Consider the following 19,224-nt stretch of genomic DNA (forward strand, 5'->3'; position numbering starts at 1 on the left):
ACAAGTACCCCCAGCCCCATAGCACCCCCAGCCCCATAGCACCCCCAGCCCCATAGCACCTCCAGCCCCATAGCACCCCCAGCCCCACATGTGTGGGTCCCAGCCCCACATCTCACCAGCAGCAGGGTCTGGACGTGGTCAGCCCCTATCTTGTCTATGGTGCTGAGCACTGGACCCTCCAGGATGGTCCTGAGCCTCTCACCCTCCACCGGCAGCCGAGGCAGGATCAGGGTCTTGATCACCTGGGGGGTGGGGGGAGATGGGGGGAGATGGGGGGCAGGTGTGGGGCAGAGGGGGTAATGGGGGTAATGGAGATATATAGGGTGATAGGGACTTGGGGGTAATGGGGACATGTGGGGACATGGGAGGTAATGGGGACAATGGGGATGTGGGGGGTGATGGGGACATGTGGGGCAATAGGGACTTGGGGGGCAAGGGGTGTAATGGGGCAATGGGGATGTGGGGGGTGATGGGGACAAGGGGGACATGTGGGGTAATGTGGGGCAATGGGGACATGGGGGCAATGGGGGTAATGGAGGTAATGGGGGACAAGGGGGACTTGGGGGGCAATGGGGACATATGGGGCAATGGGACATGGGGGGCGATGGGACATGTGGGGCAATGTGGGGCAATGGGGACTTGGGGGGCAATGGGGGGTAATGGGGGTAATGGGGTAATGGGGCAATGGGGACATGTGGGGACATGGGGGCAATGTGGGTCAATGTGGGTCCATGTGGGTCCGTGTGGGTCAGTGTGGGTCAGTGTGGGTCAATGTGGGTCAATGTGGGTCAGTGTGGGTCAGTGTGGGTCAATGTGGGTCAGTGTGGGTCAATGTGGGTCAATGTGGGTCAGTGTGGGTCAATGTGGGTCTATGTGGGTCAATGTGGGTCCATGTGGGTCAGTGTGGGTCAGTGTGGGTCAATGTGGGTCAGTGTGGGTCAATGTGGGTCAGTGTGGGTCAATGTGGGTCAATGTGGGTCAATGTGGGTCCATATGGGTCCATGTGGGTCCATGTGGGTCAATGTGGGTCTATGTGGGTCAGTGTGGGTCAATGTGGGTCAATGTGGGTCTATGTGGGTCAGTGTGGGTCAATGTGGGTCTATGTGGGTCAATGTGGGTCAGTGTGGGTCAATGTGGGTCAATGTGGGTCTATGTGGGTCAATGTGGGTCTATGTGGGTCAGTGTGGGTCAGTGTGGGTCAATGTGGGTCAATGTGGGTCAATGTGGGTCAATGTGGGTCTATGTGGGTCAATGTGGGTCTATGTGGGTCAGTGTGGGTCAGTGTGGGTCAGTGTGGGTCAATGTGGGTCAGTGTGGGTCAATGTGGGTCAATGTGGGTCTATGTGGGTCAATGTGGGTCTATGTGGGTCAGTGTGGGTCAGTGTGGGTCAATGTGGGTCAATGTGGGTCAATGTGGGTCAATGTGGGTCTATGTGGGTCTATGTGGGTCAGTGTGGGTCAGTGTGGGTCAATGTGGGTCTATGTGGGTCAATGTGGGTCTATGTGGGTCTATGTGGGTCAATGTGGGTCAATGTGGGTCTATGTGGGTCAATGTGGGTCTATGTGGGTCAATGTGGGTCCATGTGGGTCCATGTGGGTCAATGTGGGTCAATGTGGGTCTATGTGGGTCAATGTGGGTCTATGTGGGTCTATGTGGGTCAATGTGGGTCAATGTGGGTCTATGTGGGTCAATGTGGGTCTATGTGGGTCAATGTGGGTCCATGTGGGTCCATGTGGGTCAATGTGGGTCAATGTGGGTCTATGTGGGTCCATGTGGGTCAATGTGGGTCAGTGTGGGGCAGCCTCACTCACATCATGCCCCAGCTCAGCCAGGCCTGCAATGGACCCATAGCGAGTGGTCCAGGGGGTCTTGTCGTCCACCCAGCTCTAGGGCAGAGAGAGAAGGTTCAGACCCACATCCTGCCCCATAGCGAGTGCCCCATAGCACCCAATGGTGCCCCATGGATCCCCATAGTGCCCATAGCGAGTGCCACATAGCACCCAATGGTGAGCACCCCATAGTGCCCTATAGTGAGTGCCCCATAGCGAGTGCCCCATAGCACCCAATGGTGCCCCATGGCACCCCATAGTGCCCCATAGTGAGTGCCCCATAGCATCCTATGGTGAGCACCCCATAGTGCCCCATAGTGAGTGCCCCATAGTGAGTGCCCCATAGTGCCCCATGGTGAGTGCCCCATAGTGAGTGCCCCATAGTGAGTGTCCCATAGCGAGTGCCCCATAGCACCCCATGGCAAGCACCCCATGGTGAGTGCCCCATAGCACCCCACAGTGAGCACCTCACAGTGCCCCATGGTGAACACCCCATGGTGAGTGCCCCATGGTGAGTGCCCCATGGTGAGTGCCCCACAGCACCCAATGGTGCCCCATGGAGCCCTGCAGTGCCCCATGGCGAGCATCCCACAGTGCCCTGTGGTGTGTGTCCCATGGCAAGCATCCCATAGCACCTGCCCCATAGTGCCCCACATCACCCCATGGCATGTGCCCCACATCGCCCCATAGCACCCGCCCCACATCAGCCTATGGCGTGTGCCCCACAACACCCCATAGCACCTGCCCCATAGCACCTGCCCCATAGTGTGCCATAGTGTGTGCCCCACATAGTGCCCCACATCACCTGCCCCACATCACCCCATGGTGTGTGCCCCACATCGCCCCATAGCACCTGCTCCATATCACCCCATAGTGTGAGCCCCACAGCACCCGACAGCGCCCCATGGTGAGTGCTGCACAGTGGGTGTCCCATAGCGCCCCATAGCAAGTGCCCCATAGTGAGCACCCCATAGTGCCCCATAGTGTGTGCCCCACATTGTGCCCCACATCGCCTGCCCCACATCACCCCATGGTGAGCGCCCCATAGTGAGTGCACCATAGCACCCCACATCACCCCATAGTGAGTGGCTCATGGTGAGCACCCCATAGTCTGTGCCCCACATCACCCCATGGTGAGCACCCCACATCACCCCACATTACCTGCCCCATAGCACCTGCCCCACATCACCCCACAGTGAGTGCCCCACATCACCTCATGGTGCCCGCCCCATAGCGCCTGCCCCACATCCTGCCCCCCATCCCCCCCCCCCACCTTGGTGAAGGTCTTGCTGATCCTGCTCTGCAGGTTGTTGGTGCAGGTGCTGAAGTTCTTGCAGAGCTGAGCAATGAGCCGAGCAGCAAAGTCCCTGAGGGCCCAATGGTTGTCAACGTCCGGACGGAGACACAGCTGGCGGCTGACGATGCAGGTGAGCACCGAGGGCACCAGCTCGTGCAGCTGCCATGGCAACGGTTACCATAGCAACGGTTACCATAGCAACCGGTAACCATGGGTACCAGGGATGGGATGCACAGACACAGCTGGCGGCTGACGATGCAGGTGAGCACCGAGGGCACCAGCTCGTGCAGCTGCCATGGCAACGGTTACCATAGCAACCATGGGTACCGGTAACCATAGCAACCATGGGTACCATAGATACAGGTAACCATGGGTACCAGGGATGCACAGACACAGCTGGCAGCTGACGATGCAGGTGAGCACCGAGGGCACCAGCTCGTGCAGCTGCCATGGATACAGTAACCATAGCAACGGTTACCATAGCAACCATGGATACAGGTAACCATGGGTACCAGGGATACAGGGATGGGATGGGATGGATGGGATATTATGGGATACAGGGATGGGATGCACAGACACAGCTGGCGGCTGACGATGCAGGTGAGCACCGAGGGCACCAGCTCGTGCAGCTGCCGTGGCAACGGTTACCATGGCAACGGTTACCATAGCAACCATGGATACAGGTAACCATGGGTACAGGGATGCACAGACACAGCTGGCGGCTGACGATGCAGGTCAGCACCGAGGGCACCAGCTCGTGCAGCTGCCGTGGCAACGGTTACCATGGTAACCATGGGTACCATAGCAACCGGTAACCAGGGATACAGGTAACCATGGGTACCAGGGATACAGGTAACCATAGATACAGGTACCATGGTGATGGGTACCAGGGATGGGATGGGATATTATGGGATACAGGGATGGGATGCACAGACACAGCTGGCGGCTGACAATGCAGGTGAGCACCGAGGGCACCAGCTCGTGCAGCTGCCATGGCAACGGTTACCATGGTAACCATGGGTACCGGTAACCATGGGTACCATAGCAACCGGTAACCATGGGTACCAGGGATACAGGGATGGGATGGATGGGATATTATGGGATGCAGGGATGGGATGCACAGACACAGCTGGCAGCTGACGATGCAGGTGAGCACCGAGGGCACCAGCTCGTGCAGCTGCCGTGGCAACGGTTACCATAGCAACGGTTACCATAGCAACCAGGGATACAGGTAACCATGGGTACAGGGATGGGATGGATGGGATATTATGGGATGCAGGGATGGGATGCACAGACACAGCTGGCGGCTGACGATGCAGGTGAGCACCGAGGGCACCAGCTCGTGCAGCTGCCATGGCAACGGTTACCATGGTAACCATGGGTACCGGTAACCATAGCAACCATGGGTACCATGGATACAGGTAACCATAGATACAGGTACCATGGTGATGGGTACCAGGGATACAGGGATGGGATGGGATGGGATATTATGGGATACAGGGATGGGATGCACAGACACAGCTGGCGGCTGACGATGCAGGTGAGCACCGAGGGCACCAGCTCGTGCAGCTGCCATGGCAACCGGTAACCATAGCAACCATGGGTACCATGGTGATGGGTACCATAGCAACCGGTAACCATGGGTACAGTAACATGGGTACCAGGGATACAGGTACCATGGTGATGGGATGGGATGGATGGGATGGGATATTATGGGATGCAGGAATTGTATATGATGGGATATTATGGGATGCAGGAATGGGATATTATGGGATGCAGGAATGGGATATGATGGGATGGATGGATGGGATATTATGGGATGCAGGGATGGGATATGATGGGATATGATGGGATGCAGAAATGGGATATTATGGGATGCAGGGATGGGATATGATGGGATGCAGGGGATGGGATATTATGGGATGCAGGGAATGGGATATGATGGGCTATTATGGGATGCAGGAATGGGATGCAGGGAATGGAATGGGATATGATGGGATATTATGGGATGCAGGGATGGGATATTATGGGATGGGATATGATGGGATATTATGGGATGCAGGAATGGGATATTATGGGATGGGATATGATGGGATATTATGGGATGCAGGAATGGGATATTATGGAATGCAGGAATGGGATATTATGGGATGCAGGAATGGGATATTATGGGATGCAGGGATGGGATATGATGGGCTATTATGGGATGCAGGGGATGGGATATGATGGGATATTATGGGATGCAGGGGATGGGATATGATGGGATATTATGGGATGCAGGGGATGGGATATGATGGGATATTATAGGATGCAGGGGATGGGATATGATGGGATATGATGGGATATGATGGGATGCAGGAATGGGATATTATGGGATGCAGGAATGGGATGCAGGGGATGGGCTATTATGGGATGGATGGATGGGCTATTATGGGATGCAGGAGCACTCACGTATTTCTCCAGGTACAAGGTGGGATTGTCCATCAGAGCCTTCACCATCCGCATGAGGTAGATGAGCAGAGCCAGGTTGTTCTGCACCACATTGACACGTACCTGGGGGGAACTGGGGTTACTGGTGATACTGGTGTCACTGGTATCACTAACTGGTATTACTGGTGTTACTGGTGTCACTAACTGCTGTTACTGGTGATACTGGTGTCACCCTAACCCTCGTGTCATTGGTGTCACTGGTGATACTGGTGATACTGGTGTTACAGGTGTCACCCTAATCCTAGTGTCACTAACTACTAGTGTTACTGGTGTTACTGGTGTCACTAACTGGTGTTACTGGTGTGTTACTGGTGTTACTGGTGTCACTAACTGGTGTCACTGGTGTTACTGGTGTCACCCTAATCCTGGTGTTACTGGGGTCACTAACTACTGGTGTTACTGGTATCACTGGTATTATAGTTGTTATTGGTGTTACTGGTTTTACTGGTGTTACCGGTGTCACTAACTGGTGTTACTGGTGTTACTGGTGTCACTAACTGGTGTTACTGGTGTTACTGGTGTCACTAACTGGTGTTACTGGTGTCACTAACTGGTGTTACTGGTGTCACTAACTGGTGTCACTGATGTGTTACTGGTGTTACTGGTGTGTTATTGGTGTTACTGGTGTCACTAACTGGTGTTACTGGATGATACTGGTGTTACTGGTGTGTTACTGGTGTGTTACTGGTGTTACTGGTGTCACTAACTGGTGTTACTGGATGATACTGGTGTTACTGGTGTGTTACTGGTGTGTTATTGGTGTTACTGGTGTCACTAACTGGTGTTACTGGATGATACTGGTGTTACTGGTGTGTTACTGGTGTATTCCTGGTGTTACTGGTGTTCCTGGTGTTACTGGTGTTACTGGTGTGTTACTGGTGTGTTACTGGTGTGTTACTGGTGTGTTACTGGTGTGTTACTGGTGTTACTGGTGTGTTACTGCTGTGTTACTGGTGTGTTACTGGTGTTACTGGTGTGTTACTGGTGTGTTACTGGTGTGTTACTGGTGTTACTGGTGTTACTGGTGTTACTGGTGTGTTACTGGTGTGTTACTGGTGTGTTACTGGTGTGTTACTGGTGTTACTGGTGTTACTGGTGTGTTAGTGGTGTGTTACTGGTGTTACTGGTGTGTTACTGGTGTGTTACTGGTGTGTTACTGGTGTGTTACTGGTGTTACTGGTGTTACTGGTGTTACTGGTGTGTTACTGGTGTTACTGGTGTGTTACTGGTGTTACTGGTGTTACTGGTGTTACTGGTGTTACTGGTGTTACTGGTTGTACTGGTTATACTGGTGTTACTGGTGTTACTGGTGTGTTACTGGTGTTACTGGTGTGTTACTGGTGTTACTGGTGTGTTACTGGTGTGTTACTGGTGTGTTACTGGTGTGTTACTGGTGTTACTGGTGTTACTGGTGTGTTACTGGTGTTACTGGTGTGTTACTGGTGTTACTGGTGTTACTGGTGTTACTGGTGTGTTACTGGTGTTACTGGTGTTACTGGTGTTACTGGTGTGTTACTGGTGTGTTACTGGTGTGTTACTGGTGTGTTACTGGTGTTACTGGTGTTACTGGTGTGTTACTGGTGTTACTGGTGTTACTGGTGTGTTACTGGTGTGTTACTGGTGTGTTACTGGTGTGTTACTGGTGTTACTGGTGTTACTGGTGTTACTGGTGTGTTACTGGTGTTACTGGTGTGTTACTGGTGTTACTGGTGTTACTGGTGTTACTGGTGTTACTGGTGTTACTGGTTGTACTGGTTATACTGGTGTTACTGGTGTTACTGGTGTGTTACTGGTGTTACTGGTGTGTTACTGGTGTTACTGGTGTGTTACTGGTGTGTTACTGGTGTGTTACTGGTGTGTTACTGGTGTTACTGGTGTTACTGGTGTGTTACTGGTGTTACTGGTGTGTTACTGGTGTTACTGGTGTTACTGGTGTTACTGGTGTGTTACTGGTGTTACTGGTGTTACTGGTGTTACTGGTGTGTTACTGGTGTTACTGGTGTGTTACTGGTGTTACTGGTGTTACTGGTGTGTTACTGGTGTTACTGGTGTGTTACTGGTGTGTTACTGGTGTTACTGGTGTTACTGGTGTTACTGGTGTTACTGGTGTTACTGGTGTGTTACTGGTGTGTTACTGGTGTTACTGGTGTGTTACTGGTGTTACTGGTGTCACTAACTGGTGTTACTGGTGTTACTGGTGTGTTACTGGTGTGTTACTGGTGTTACTGGTGTTACTGGTGTGTTACTGGTGTTACTGGTGTCACTGGTGTTACTGGTGTGTTACTGGTGTGTTACTGGTGTTACTGGTGTTACTGGTGTTACTGGTGTGTTACTGGTGTTACTGGTGTGTTACTGGTGTTACTGGTGTTACTGGTGTTACTGGTGTGTTACTGGTGTGTTACTGGTGTGTTACTGGTGTTACTGGTGTGTTACTGGTGTTACTGGTGTTACTGGTTATACTGGTGTTACTGGTGTGTTACTGGTGTTACTGGTGTTACTGGTGTGTTACTGGTGTTACTGGTGTGTTACTGGTGTTACTGGTGTTACTGGTGTTACTGGTGTGTTACTGGTGTTACTGGTGTGTTACTGGTGTTACTGGTGTTACTGGTGTGTTACTGGTGTGTTACTGGTGTGTTACTGGTGTTACTGGTGTGTTACTGGTGTATTCCTGGTGTTACTGGTGTTCCTGGTGTTACTGGTGTTACTGGTGTGTTACTGGTGTGTTACTGGTGTGTTACTGGTGTGTTACTGGTGTGTTACTGGTGTTACTGGTGTGTTACTGCTGTGTTACTGGTGTGTTACTGGTGTTACTGGTGTGTTACTGGTGTGTTACTGGTGTGTTACTGGTGTTACTGGTGTTACTGGTGTTACTGGTGTGTTACTGGTGTTACTGGTGTGTTACTGGTGTTACTGGTGTTACTGGTGTTACTGGTGTGTTACTGGTGTGTTACTGGTGTTACTGGTGTTACTGGTGTGTTACTGGTGTGTTACTGGTGTTACTGGTGTTACTGGTGTGTTACTGGTGTTACTGGTGTGTTACTGGTGTTACTGGTGTTACTGGTGTGTTACTGGTGTGTCACTGGTGTTACTGGTGTTACTGGTGTGTTACTGGTGTGTTACTGGTGTTACTGGTGTTACTGGTGTGTTACTGGTGTTACTGGTGTGTTACTGGTGTTACTGGTGTGTTACTGGTGTGTTACTGGTGTTACTGGTGTTACTGGTGTGTTACTGGTGTTACTGGTGTGTTACTGGTGTTACTGGTGTTACTGGTGTGTTACTGGTGTGTCACTGGTGTTACTGGTGTTACTGGTGTGTTACTGGTGTGTTACTGGTGTTACTGGTGTTACTGGTGTGTTACTGGTGTTACTGGTGTGTTACTGGTGTTACTGGTGTTACTGGTGTTACTGGTGTTACTGGTGTGTTACTGGTGTTACTGGTGTGTTACTGGTGTTACTGGTGTTACTGGTGTTACTGGTGTGTTACTGGTGTTACTGGTGTGTTACTGGTGTTACTGGTGTGTTACTGGTGTGTTACTGGTGTTACTGGTGTTACTGGTGTTACTGGTGTTACTGGTGTGTTACTGGTGTTACTGGTGTGTTACTGGTGTGTTACTGGTGTTACTGGTGTTACTGGTGTGTTACTGGTGTTACTGGTGTGTTACTGGTGTGTTACTGGTGTGTTACTGGTGTTACTGGTGTGTTACTGGTGTTACTGGTGTGTTACTGGTGTTACTGGTGTTACTGGTGTGTTACTGGTGTTACTGGTGTCACATGGATCTCACCCCCTCGGATATGAAGGTGCTGAACCTTGGCAGCATCTGGTACAGTCCTGGGTCAGTGGCAATGCTCTGGAGAGCCTCCTGTGCCATAGGGAGCAATGGGGATCAGTGTGACCCATAGCACCCCCATAGACACCCATACACCCCCATATCCCTCCCATAGGCTCCCCCCATAGCAACCACATACCCCCTCATAGCCCCCCCCATAACCCCTATAGCACCTCCATACCCCCCCCATATCCCCCATATCCCTCCCCATAGTCCCCCTTATATCCCCCCATAATCCCCCCATACCCCTCGCATACCCCCCCATCGCCCCCCATATCCCCCCCATAGAACCCCATAGCTGCCCCATAGCCACCCCATACCCCCTCCATAGCCACCCATAACCCCCCATAGACCCCCCCATAGCACCCCCATATCCCTGCCCATATCCCCCCCATAGCCAACACATAGCTACCCTATAGCCTGCCCCATACACACCCATATCCCCCCCATAGCACCCCCATATACCCCCCATATTCACCCTATAGCATGTCCATAGCCCCCTCATAGTCGCCCCATATGCTTCATACCCCCCCATATCCCCCCATACCCCCCCAATATCCCCCCCATATCGCCCTTATATCACCCCATAGCCCCCCCATACCCTCCCCATATCCCCCCCATATCCACCCCATACCCCCCCATACCCCCCCCATAGCTGCCCCATAACCCCCCCATACCCCCCCCATAGCTGCCCCATAGGCTGCCACATAGCCTGCCCCACATCCCCCTCCATACCCCCCCCATACCCCCCATACCCCCCATATCTGACCCATAGCTGCCCCATAGCTGCCCCATAGCCTGCCCCACATCCCCCCCATACCACCCCCCATATCCCCCTCCATACCCCCCCATAGCCCCCCATATCCTCCCATAGCACCCAATAGCTGCCCCATAGCCACCCCATACCCTCCCCATATCCCCCCTATAGCTCATACATAGCACCCCATAGCCACCCCATACCCCCCCATATCCCCCCCCAAACCCGCCCCATATCCCATATGCCCCCCATATGCCCCCATAGCCTCCCCATAGTGCCCCATAGCTGCCCCATAGCTGCCCCATATCTGCCCCATAGCCTGCCCCACACCCCCCCCATACCCCCCCATATCCCCCTCCATACCCCCCCATAGCCACCCCATAGCAGCCCCATATCTACCCCACATCCACCCCATATCTTCCCCATAGCCTGCCCCACATCACCCCCCCCCCACATATGGGTCACTCACGGCTCTCTTGGCCTCACACGACCCCACACAGGCCTCAGTGATCTCCTTGTAGTAAAGCTGCTGCTCAACCGACAGCTCATGGACACTGCGAGGCCTGAGGCGCAAGGGGGGAGGCTCCAGCAGAGACTTCTTGTCCTTACCTGCACCCATAGAGACCATAGAGACACATAGAGACCCATAGAGACACATAGAGACACATAGAGACACATAGAGACACATAGAGACCCATAGAGACACATAGAGACACATAGAGACACATAGAGACCATAGAGACCATAGAGACACATAGAGACACATAGAGACACATAGAGACACATAGAGACACATAGAGACCCATAGAGACCATAGAGACCATAGAGACCATAAAAACCCATAGAGCCCCATAGAGCCCCATAGATCCCCATACCCACCCCATAGACTCACCTTTGCCATCCACGTTGGCCCCACTTTGCCCTTTGCCCTTTAGGGTCCCGTCCTCCTCCTGCCCTGGTTTGGTTGACTTGAGGGGCTCAGTGGCCTCTGCCTTCTGCTGCTCCTTGGGGGCTATGGGGCAGCAATGGGGCTATGGGGCACAGGGGGCTATGGGGCACAGGGGGCTATGGGGCACAGAGGGGCTATGGGGCACAGGGGGCTATGGGGCAACAATGGGGCTATGGGGCACAGGGGGCTATGGGGCACAGGGGGCTATGGGGCAGCAATGGGGCTATGGGGCAACAATGGGGCTATGGGGCACAGAGGGGCTATGGGGCACAGGGGGCTATGGGGCAACAATGGGGCTATGGGGCACAGGGGGCTATGGGGCACAGGGGGCTATGGGGCAGCAATGGGGCTATGGGGCAACAATGGGGCTATGGGGCACAGAGGGGCTATGGGGCACAGGGGGCTATGGGGCAACAATGGGGCTATGGGGCACAGGGGGCTATGGGGCACAGGGGGGCTATGGGGCACAGGGGGCTATGGGGCAACAATGGGGCTATGGGGCAGCAATGGGGCTATGGGGCACAGGGGGCTATGGGGCAGCAATGGGGCTATGGGGCAGCAATGGGGCTATGGGGCACAGGGGGCTATGGGGCAGCAATGGGGCTATGGGGCAGCAATGGGGCTATGGGGCAGCAATGGGGCTATGGGGCACAGGGGGCTATGGGGCACAGAGGGGCTATGGGGCAACAATGGGGCTATGGGGCACAGGGGGCTATGGGGCACAGGGGGCTATGGGGCAACAATGGGGCTATGGGGCACAGGGGGCTATGGGGCACAGAGGGGCTATGGGGCACAGAGGGGCTATGGGGCAACAATGGGGCTATGGGGCACAGGGGGCTATGGGGCAACAATGGGGCTATGGGGCCACAATGGGGCTATGGGGCACAGGGGGCTATGGGGCACAGGGGGGCTATGGGGCACAGGGGGCTATGGGGCAGCAATGGGGCTATGGGGCACAGGGGGCTATGGGGCAACAATGGGGCTATGGGGCACAGGGGGCTATGGGGCAACAATGGGGCTATGGGGCAGCAATGGGGCTATGGGGCACAGGGGGCTATGGGGCAACAATGGGGCTATGGGGCAGCAATGGGGCTATGGGGCACAGGGGGCTATGGGGCACAGGGGGCTATGGGGCAGCAATGGGGCTATGGGGCACAGGGGGCTATGGGGCAACAATGGGGCTATGGGGTAACAATGGGGCTATGGGGCACAGGGAGGCTATGGGGCACAGGGGGGCTATGGGGCAACAATGGGGCTATGGGGCACAGGGGGCTATGGGGCACAGGGGGCTATGGGGCACACAGGGGCTATGGGGTGACAATGGGGCTATGGGGCAACAATGGGGCTATGGGGCAGCAATGGGGCTATGGGGCACAGGGGGGCTATGGGGCAACAATGGGGCTATGGGGCAACAATGGGGGCTATGGGTCACAGGGGGCTATGGGGCACAGGGGGCTATGGGGCAACAATGGGGCTATGGGGCAACAATGGGGGCTATGGGGCACAGGGGGCTATGGGGTGACAATGGGGCTATGGGGCACAGGGGGCTATGGGGCACAGGGGGCTATGGGGCAGCAATGGGGCTATGGGGCACAGAGGGGCTATGGGGCACAGGGGGCTATGGGGCACAGGGGGCTATGGGGCAGCAATGGGGCTATGGGGCAACAATGGGGCTATGGGGCAACAATGGGGCTATGGGGCACAGAGGGCTATGGGGCAACAATGGGGCTATGGGGCACAGGGGGCTATGGGGCACAGAGGGGCTATGGGGCACAGAGGGGCTATGGGGCACAGAGGGGCTATGGGGCACAGGGGGCTATGGGGCACAGGGGGCTATGGGGCACAGGGGGCTATGGGGCACAGGGGGCTATGGGGCAGCAATGGGGCTATGGGGCACAGGGGGCTATGGGGCGACAATGGGGCTATGGGGCACAGAGGGGCTATGGGGCACAGGGGGCTATGGGGCAACAATGGGGCTATGGGGCACAGAGGGGCTATGGGGCACAGAGGGGCTATGGGGCACAGAGGGGCTATGGGGCAACAATGGGGCTATGGGGCACAGAGGGGCTATGGGGCAACAATGGGGCTATGGGGCAGCAATGGGGCTATGGGGCAGCAATGGGGCTATGGGGCACAGGGGGCTATGGGGCAACAATGGGGCTATGGGGCACAGAGGGGCTATGGGGCACAGGGGGCTATGGGGCAGAGGGGGCTATGGGGCAGGGGGGACCCCATAGGGGGTTATGGGGCAGGGTGACCCCATAGGAAGTTATGGGGCAGGGGTGACCCCATAGGGGGTTAGGGGTCAGGGGTCACGCACCTGGGGGGGGGTTCTCAGGGATGGAAGGTTGGACGCCCTCAATGCTGAGCCAGTGAGCTGGGGGAGGGGAGGAGAAATGCACCAAAATCAGCTGAAATCAGCCCAAAATGAGCCAAAATCACCTAAAATCAGCTAAAATCACCCAAAATCAGCCCAGATCAGTCCCAAATCAGGCAAAACTACCCCAAAATCAGCCAAAATCAGCTCAAATCACCCCAAAATGAGCCCTAATCATCCCAATCTAACCCAAAATCAGCCCATATCACCCCAAAATCAATCCGAAATCAGCTCAAATCAGCCCAAAATGAGCCAAAATCAGCCCAAAATCAGTCTAAACCACCCCAAAATCAGCTCAAATCAGCTGAAATCACCACAAAATCAGGTGAAATCAGCTCAAACTACCCCAAAATCACCCCAAAATTAGCCAAAATCAGCTGAAATCACCCAAAAAAATCTGCCCAAATCACTCCAAATCAGCCCAAAATCACCACAAACCACCCCAAAATCAACTCAAACTGCCCCAAAATCAGCTCAAATCACCCCAGAATCATCGCAAATGACCCCAAAATCAGCCCAAAATGAGCCCAAATCACCCCCAAATCACCCCAAAGTCACCTCAAATCACCTCAAAATCAGCCCAAATGACCCCAAAATCAGCCCAATTCACCCCAAAACCCAAAATCAGCTGAATTCACCCCAAAATGAACTCAAATCAGCTCAAATCACCCCCAAATGACCCCAAAATCAGCCCCAAATATCCCAAAATCAACTGAAATCAGCCAAAATCAGCCCAAAATGAGCCAAAATCAGCCCAAAATGAACCAAATTCAACTGAAATCAGCTCAAATCAGCCCAAAATGAACCAAAATCAGCCCAAAATGAACCAAAATCAGCCCAAAATGAGCCAAAATCAGCCCAAAATGAACCAAAATCAGCCCCAAATGAGCCAAAATCAGCCCAAAATGACCCAAAATCAGCCCAATTCACCCCAACCTGACCCCCGGAGCTGACCTTTGACACAGACGTCGAGCGGCACGCGGGGGAGGGGCGTGTTGATGACGTCACTGAGCTCCACCTCCCGCTCCTCATAGAAGTGAAGCTCTCGGCCCCCCCCGCTGGCAAAGCGGAATGGAACAAACTCCTGCGCCTGGAACCCGTACAGGGGCTGGGGGAGGGGAGAGACCATTAACGGGTATGGGGGGGGAGGGACCCGTACAGGGGCTGGGGGATGGGAGAGACCATTAACGGGTATGGGGGGAACAAACTCCTGCGCATGGAACCCGTACAGGGGCTGGGGGGGGAGGGGAGAGACCATTAACATACACGGGGGGGGGGGAGGAACCATTAACGTGTATGGGGGAGGATGAACCATTAACATACACGGGGGGGCACCATGGACTGAACCATTCTCATGTATGGGGAGAATAGACTCAACCACTGTCAGGTATGGGGAAGTTATGGGGCACCAATGAGAGAAACACCATGGACTCAACCATTGCCATATGGGGGGGGTTATGGGGGCACCAATGAGAGGGGCACCATGGACTACCATGGACTCAACCATTGCCATGTATGGGGGAGGGACACTAAACCATTGTCATGTATGGGGGGGTTATAGGACACCAATGAGAGAGGCACACTATGGACTGAACCATTGCCATGCACGGGGGGGATGGACTCAACCATTGCCATACACGGGGGGGGGGCACCATGGACTCAACCATTGCCATGTATGGGGGGGGATGGACTGAACCATTGTCATGTATGGGGGGGATGGACTGAACCATTGTCATGTATGGGGGGGATGGACTGAACCATTGCCATGTATGGGGGGGGTTATGGGGCACCATGGACTCAACCATTGCCATACACGGGGGGGGGGGGATGGACTGAACCATTGCCATACACGGGGGGGGGGGAAGGACTCAACCATTGCCATGTATGGGGGGGGGCACCATGGACTCAACCATTGCCATACACGGGTGGGGGGGGGATGGACTCAACCATTGCCATACACGGGGGGGGGGGATGGACTCAACCATTGCCATACATGGGGGGGGGTTATGGGGTCACCTCCACGTTCTTGAGCTTCAGGGCCAGGTCCACATCCCCTGGGGTCAGGCGCCGGCGCTTGCCCATGTGCATGAACTTGAGGGCATCCTATGGGGGGGGGACACAATGGAAGTCAATGGGGAGATGGGGGGCAGGGGGACACAATGGAAGTCAATGGGGAGATGTGGGGCAGGGGGGGACACAATGGAAGTCAATGGGGAGATGTGGGGCAGGGGGGACACAATGGAAGTCAATGGGGAGATGTGGGGCAGGGGGACACAATGGAAGTCAATGGGGAGATGTGGGGCAGGGGGACACAATGGAAGTCAATGGGGAGATGTGGGGCAGGGGGACACAATGGAAGTCAATGTGGAGATGTGGGGCAGGGGGGGACACAATGGAAGTCAATGGGGAGATGTGGGGCAGGGGGACACAATGGAAGTCAATGGGGAGATGTGGGGCAGGGGGGGACACAATGGAAGTCAATGGGGAGATGTGGGGCAGGGGGACACAATGGAAGTCAATGGGGAGATGTGGGGCAGGGGGGGACACAATGGAAGTCAATGGGGAGATGTGGGGCAGGGGGGGACACAATGGAAGTCAATGGGGAGATGTGGGGCAGGGGGACACAATGGAAGTCAATGGGGAGATGTGGGGCAGGGGGGGACACAATGGAAGTCAATGGGGAGATGTGGGGCAGGGGGACACAATGGAAGTCAATGGGGAGATGGGGGGGGGACACAATGGAAGTCAATGGGGAGATGTGGGGTCAGGGGGGACACAATGGAAGTCAATGGGGATGTGGGGCAGGGGGACACAATGGAAGTCAATGGGGAGATGTGGGGCAGGGGGGGACACAATGGAAGTCAATGGGGAGATGGGGGGGGGGACACAATGGAAGTCAATGGGGAGATGGGGGGCAGGGGGGGGACACAATGGAAGTCAATGGGGAGATGTGGGGCAGGGGGGGACACAATGGAAGTCAATGGGGAGATGTGGGGCAGGGGGGGACACAATGGAAGTCAATGGGGAGATGTGGGGCAGGGGGGGACACAATGGAAGTCAATGGGGAGATGTGGGGCAGGGGGACACAATGGAAGTCAATGGGGAGATGTGGGGCAGGGGGGGACACAATGGAAGTCAATGGGGAGATGTGGGGGACACAATGGAAGTCAATGGGGAGATGGGGGGCAGGGGGGGACACAATGGAAGTCAATGGGGAGATGTGGGGCAGGGGGACACAATGGAAGTCAATGGGGAGATGTGGGGCAGGGGGACACACAATGGAAGTCAATGGGGAGATGTGGGGCAGGGGGGGACACAATGGAAGTCAATGGGGAGATGTGGGGCAGGGGGACACAATGGAAGTCAATGGGGAGATGTGGGGCAGGGGGACACAATGGAAGTCAATGGGGAGATGTGGGGCAGGGGGGGACACAATGGAAGTCAATGGGGAGATGTGGGGGGGACACAATGGAAGTCAATGGGGAGATGTGGGGCGGGGGGGGACACAATGGAAGTCAATGGGGAGATGTGGGGCAGGGGGGGACACAATGGAAGTCAATGGGGAGATGTGGGGCAGGGGGGACACAATGGAAGTCAATGGGGAGATGTGGGGCAGGGGGGACACAATGGAAGTCAATGGGGAGATGTGGGGCAGGGGGGACACAATGGAAGTCAATGGGGAGATGTGGGGCAGGGGGGGACACAATGGAAGTCAATGGGGAGATGTGGGGCAGGGGGGGACACAATGGAAGTCAATGGGGAGATGTGGGGCAGGGGGGGACACAATGGAAGTCAATGGGGAGATGTGGGGCAGGGGGGGACACAATGGAAGTCAATGGGGAGATGTGGGGCAGGGGGGGACACAATGGAAGTCAATGGGGAGATGTGGGGCAGGGGGGGACACAATGGAAGTCAATGGGGAGATGTGGGGCAGGGGGGGACACAATGGAAGTCAATGGGGAGATGTGGGGCAGGGGGACACAATGGAAGTCAATGGGGAGATGGGGGGGGGGGACACAATGGAAGTCAATGGGGAGATGTGGGGCAGGGGGGGACACAATGGAAGTCAATGGGGAGATGTGGGGGGGACACAATGGAAGTCAATGGGGAGATGTGGGGCAGGGGGGGACACAATGGAAGTCAATGGGGAGATGTGGGGCAGGGGGGGACACAATGGAAGTCAATGGGGAGATGGGGGGCAGGGGGGACACAATGGAAGTCAATGGGGAGATGTGGGGCAGGGGGGGACACAATGGAAGTCAATGGGGAGATGGGGGGTGGGGGGGACCCACATTGAAACTCAATGGGGATGGGGGGCAACAAAGAGGGGACCCCCCATTCCCAGTCCAGCCCCACACACACTGGCTCCTAATGGGGTTTGTGCCCCATAGCCCCCCATTCCTCCCCCCAACCCACATGACCCAAAGAGGGGGTCCCCCCATTGCAACTCAATGGGGATGGGGGGGTCACATAGAGGGGACCCCCCCATTGTGACCCAATGGGGATGGGGGGCAGAGAGGGGACCCCTCATTGACACCTAATGGGCATGAACTTGAGTGCATTCTATGGGGAGATGGGGGGTGGGGAGGGGAGCCCCCATTGCCACCCATTGGGTACAGAGTGGGGGTCACAAAGAGGGAACCCCCATTCCCACACATAACGGATGCCAATGGGGTCCATACCCCATAGCACCCCCATAGCACCCCCCTATCCCCCCCCCGTCCCCATTGGTCCCGTCCGCACCTGCGCTATGCTCCTCAGTCTCACACTCGCCTCCTCCGCACCCAATGGGGTCCGTGCCCCACACCCCTCACCCCCCCGCACAATGGTCCGTTCCCCATAGCCCCTATACCCCCCCATAGCCCCCATTGCCCCATAGCCCCCATAGCCCATAGCCCCCCCCCTGCTCACATTGGTCCGTTCCTGACCTGCGCAATGCTCCTCAGTCTGACACTCGCCTCCTCCGCCAGCAGCTGCAGAGTCGGAGCCGGAACCTGAGCGAGTCCTGAGGCCTCAGCCATGGCCTGGACCGAGTCTGGGGACAGAGCGGCGGCCAAGCGGCCGCGGCGCTCCTCCGAGGCCTTCATCTATGGTTCCGGTTCCGGTTACTGTGCTTCCGGTTCCGGTTCCGGTTAATGTGGTTCCGGTTACTGCGGGGACAGAGCGGCGGCCGCGCGGCCCCGGCGGTCCTCCGAGGCCTTCATCTATGGTTCCGGTTCCGGTTACTGTGGTTCCGGGGACAGAGCGGCGGCCGAGCGGCCCCGGCGCTCCTCCGACGGCTTCATCTATGGTTCCGGTTACAGCACTTCCGGTTCCGGTTAGTGTGGTTCCGGTTACTGTACTTCCGGTTCCGGTTACTGTGGTTCCGGTTCCGGTCCTGGAGCTTCCGGTTACTGTGGTTCCGGTTCCGGTTATTGTGGGGACAGAGCGGCGGCCGAGCGGCCGCGGCGGTCCTCCGACGGCTTCATCTATGGTTCCGGTTACAGCACTTCCGGTTCCGGTTCAGGAGCCTCCGGTTCCGGTCACTGTGGTTCCGGTTACTGCGGGGACAGAGCGGCGGCCGCGCGGCCGCGGCGCTCCTCCGAGGCCTTCATCTATGGTTCCGGTTCCGGTGCTTCCGGTTCCGGTTACTGCGGTTCCTGTTCCGAAGGTTCCAGTTCCGGTGCTTCTGGTTCCGCAGCTTCCGGTTCCGGTTCCT

At 55.8% G+C, this 19,224-nt stretch overlaps 1 protein-coding gene across 1 annotated transcript in view; it reads right to left on the reverse strand.

Moving 5' to 3' along the window:
* TAF6 (TATA-box binding protein associated factor 6) overlaps nt 1-18,812 on the reverse strand; it is a 35,523-nt gene extending 16,711 nt beyond the window's left edge. Inside the window, exons 1-12 of the mRNA XM_034073509.1 lie at nt 18,680-18,812; nt 18,455-18,562; nt 15,543-15,629; nt 14,481-14,634; nt 13,470-13,526; nt 11,093-11,212; nt 10,670-10,809; nt 9,399-9,476; nt 5,579-5,680; nt 3,104-3,286; nt 1,813-1,887; nt 117-242 (exon numbers count right to left, since the gene is read on the reverse strand). Of these exons, the coding sequence (XP_033929400.1) occupies nt 117-242; nt 1,813-1,887; nt 3,104-3,286; nt 5,579-5,680; nt 9,399-9,476; nt 10,670-10,809; nt 11,093-11,212; nt 13,470-13,526; nt 14,481-14,634; nt 15,543-15,629; nt 18,455-18,562; nt 18,680-18,730 (1,281 nt within the window). The 5' untranslated portion in view covers nt 18,731-18,812. The remainder of the gene's footprint in view (nt 1-116; nt 243-1,812; nt 1,888-3,103; nt 3,287-5,578; nt 5,681-9,398; nt 9,477-10,669; nt 10,810-11,092; nt 11,213-13,469; nt 13,527-14,480; nt 14,635-15,542; nt 15,630-18,454; nt 18,563-18,679) is intronic.
* Between the last annotated feature and the right edge of the window lie 412 nt (nt 18,813-19,224).

The sequence above is a fragment of the Melopsittacus undulatus genome (assembly GCF_012275295.1).
Source record: "Melopsittacus undulatus isolate bMelUnd1 chromosome 25 unlocalized genomic scaffold, bMelUnd1.mat.Z SUPER_25_unloc_1, whole genome shotgun sequence".
In the NCBI taxonomy this organism is placed as follows: Eukaryota; Metazoa; Chordata; class Aves; order Psittaciformes; family Psittaculidae; genus Melopsittacus; species Melopsittacus undulatus.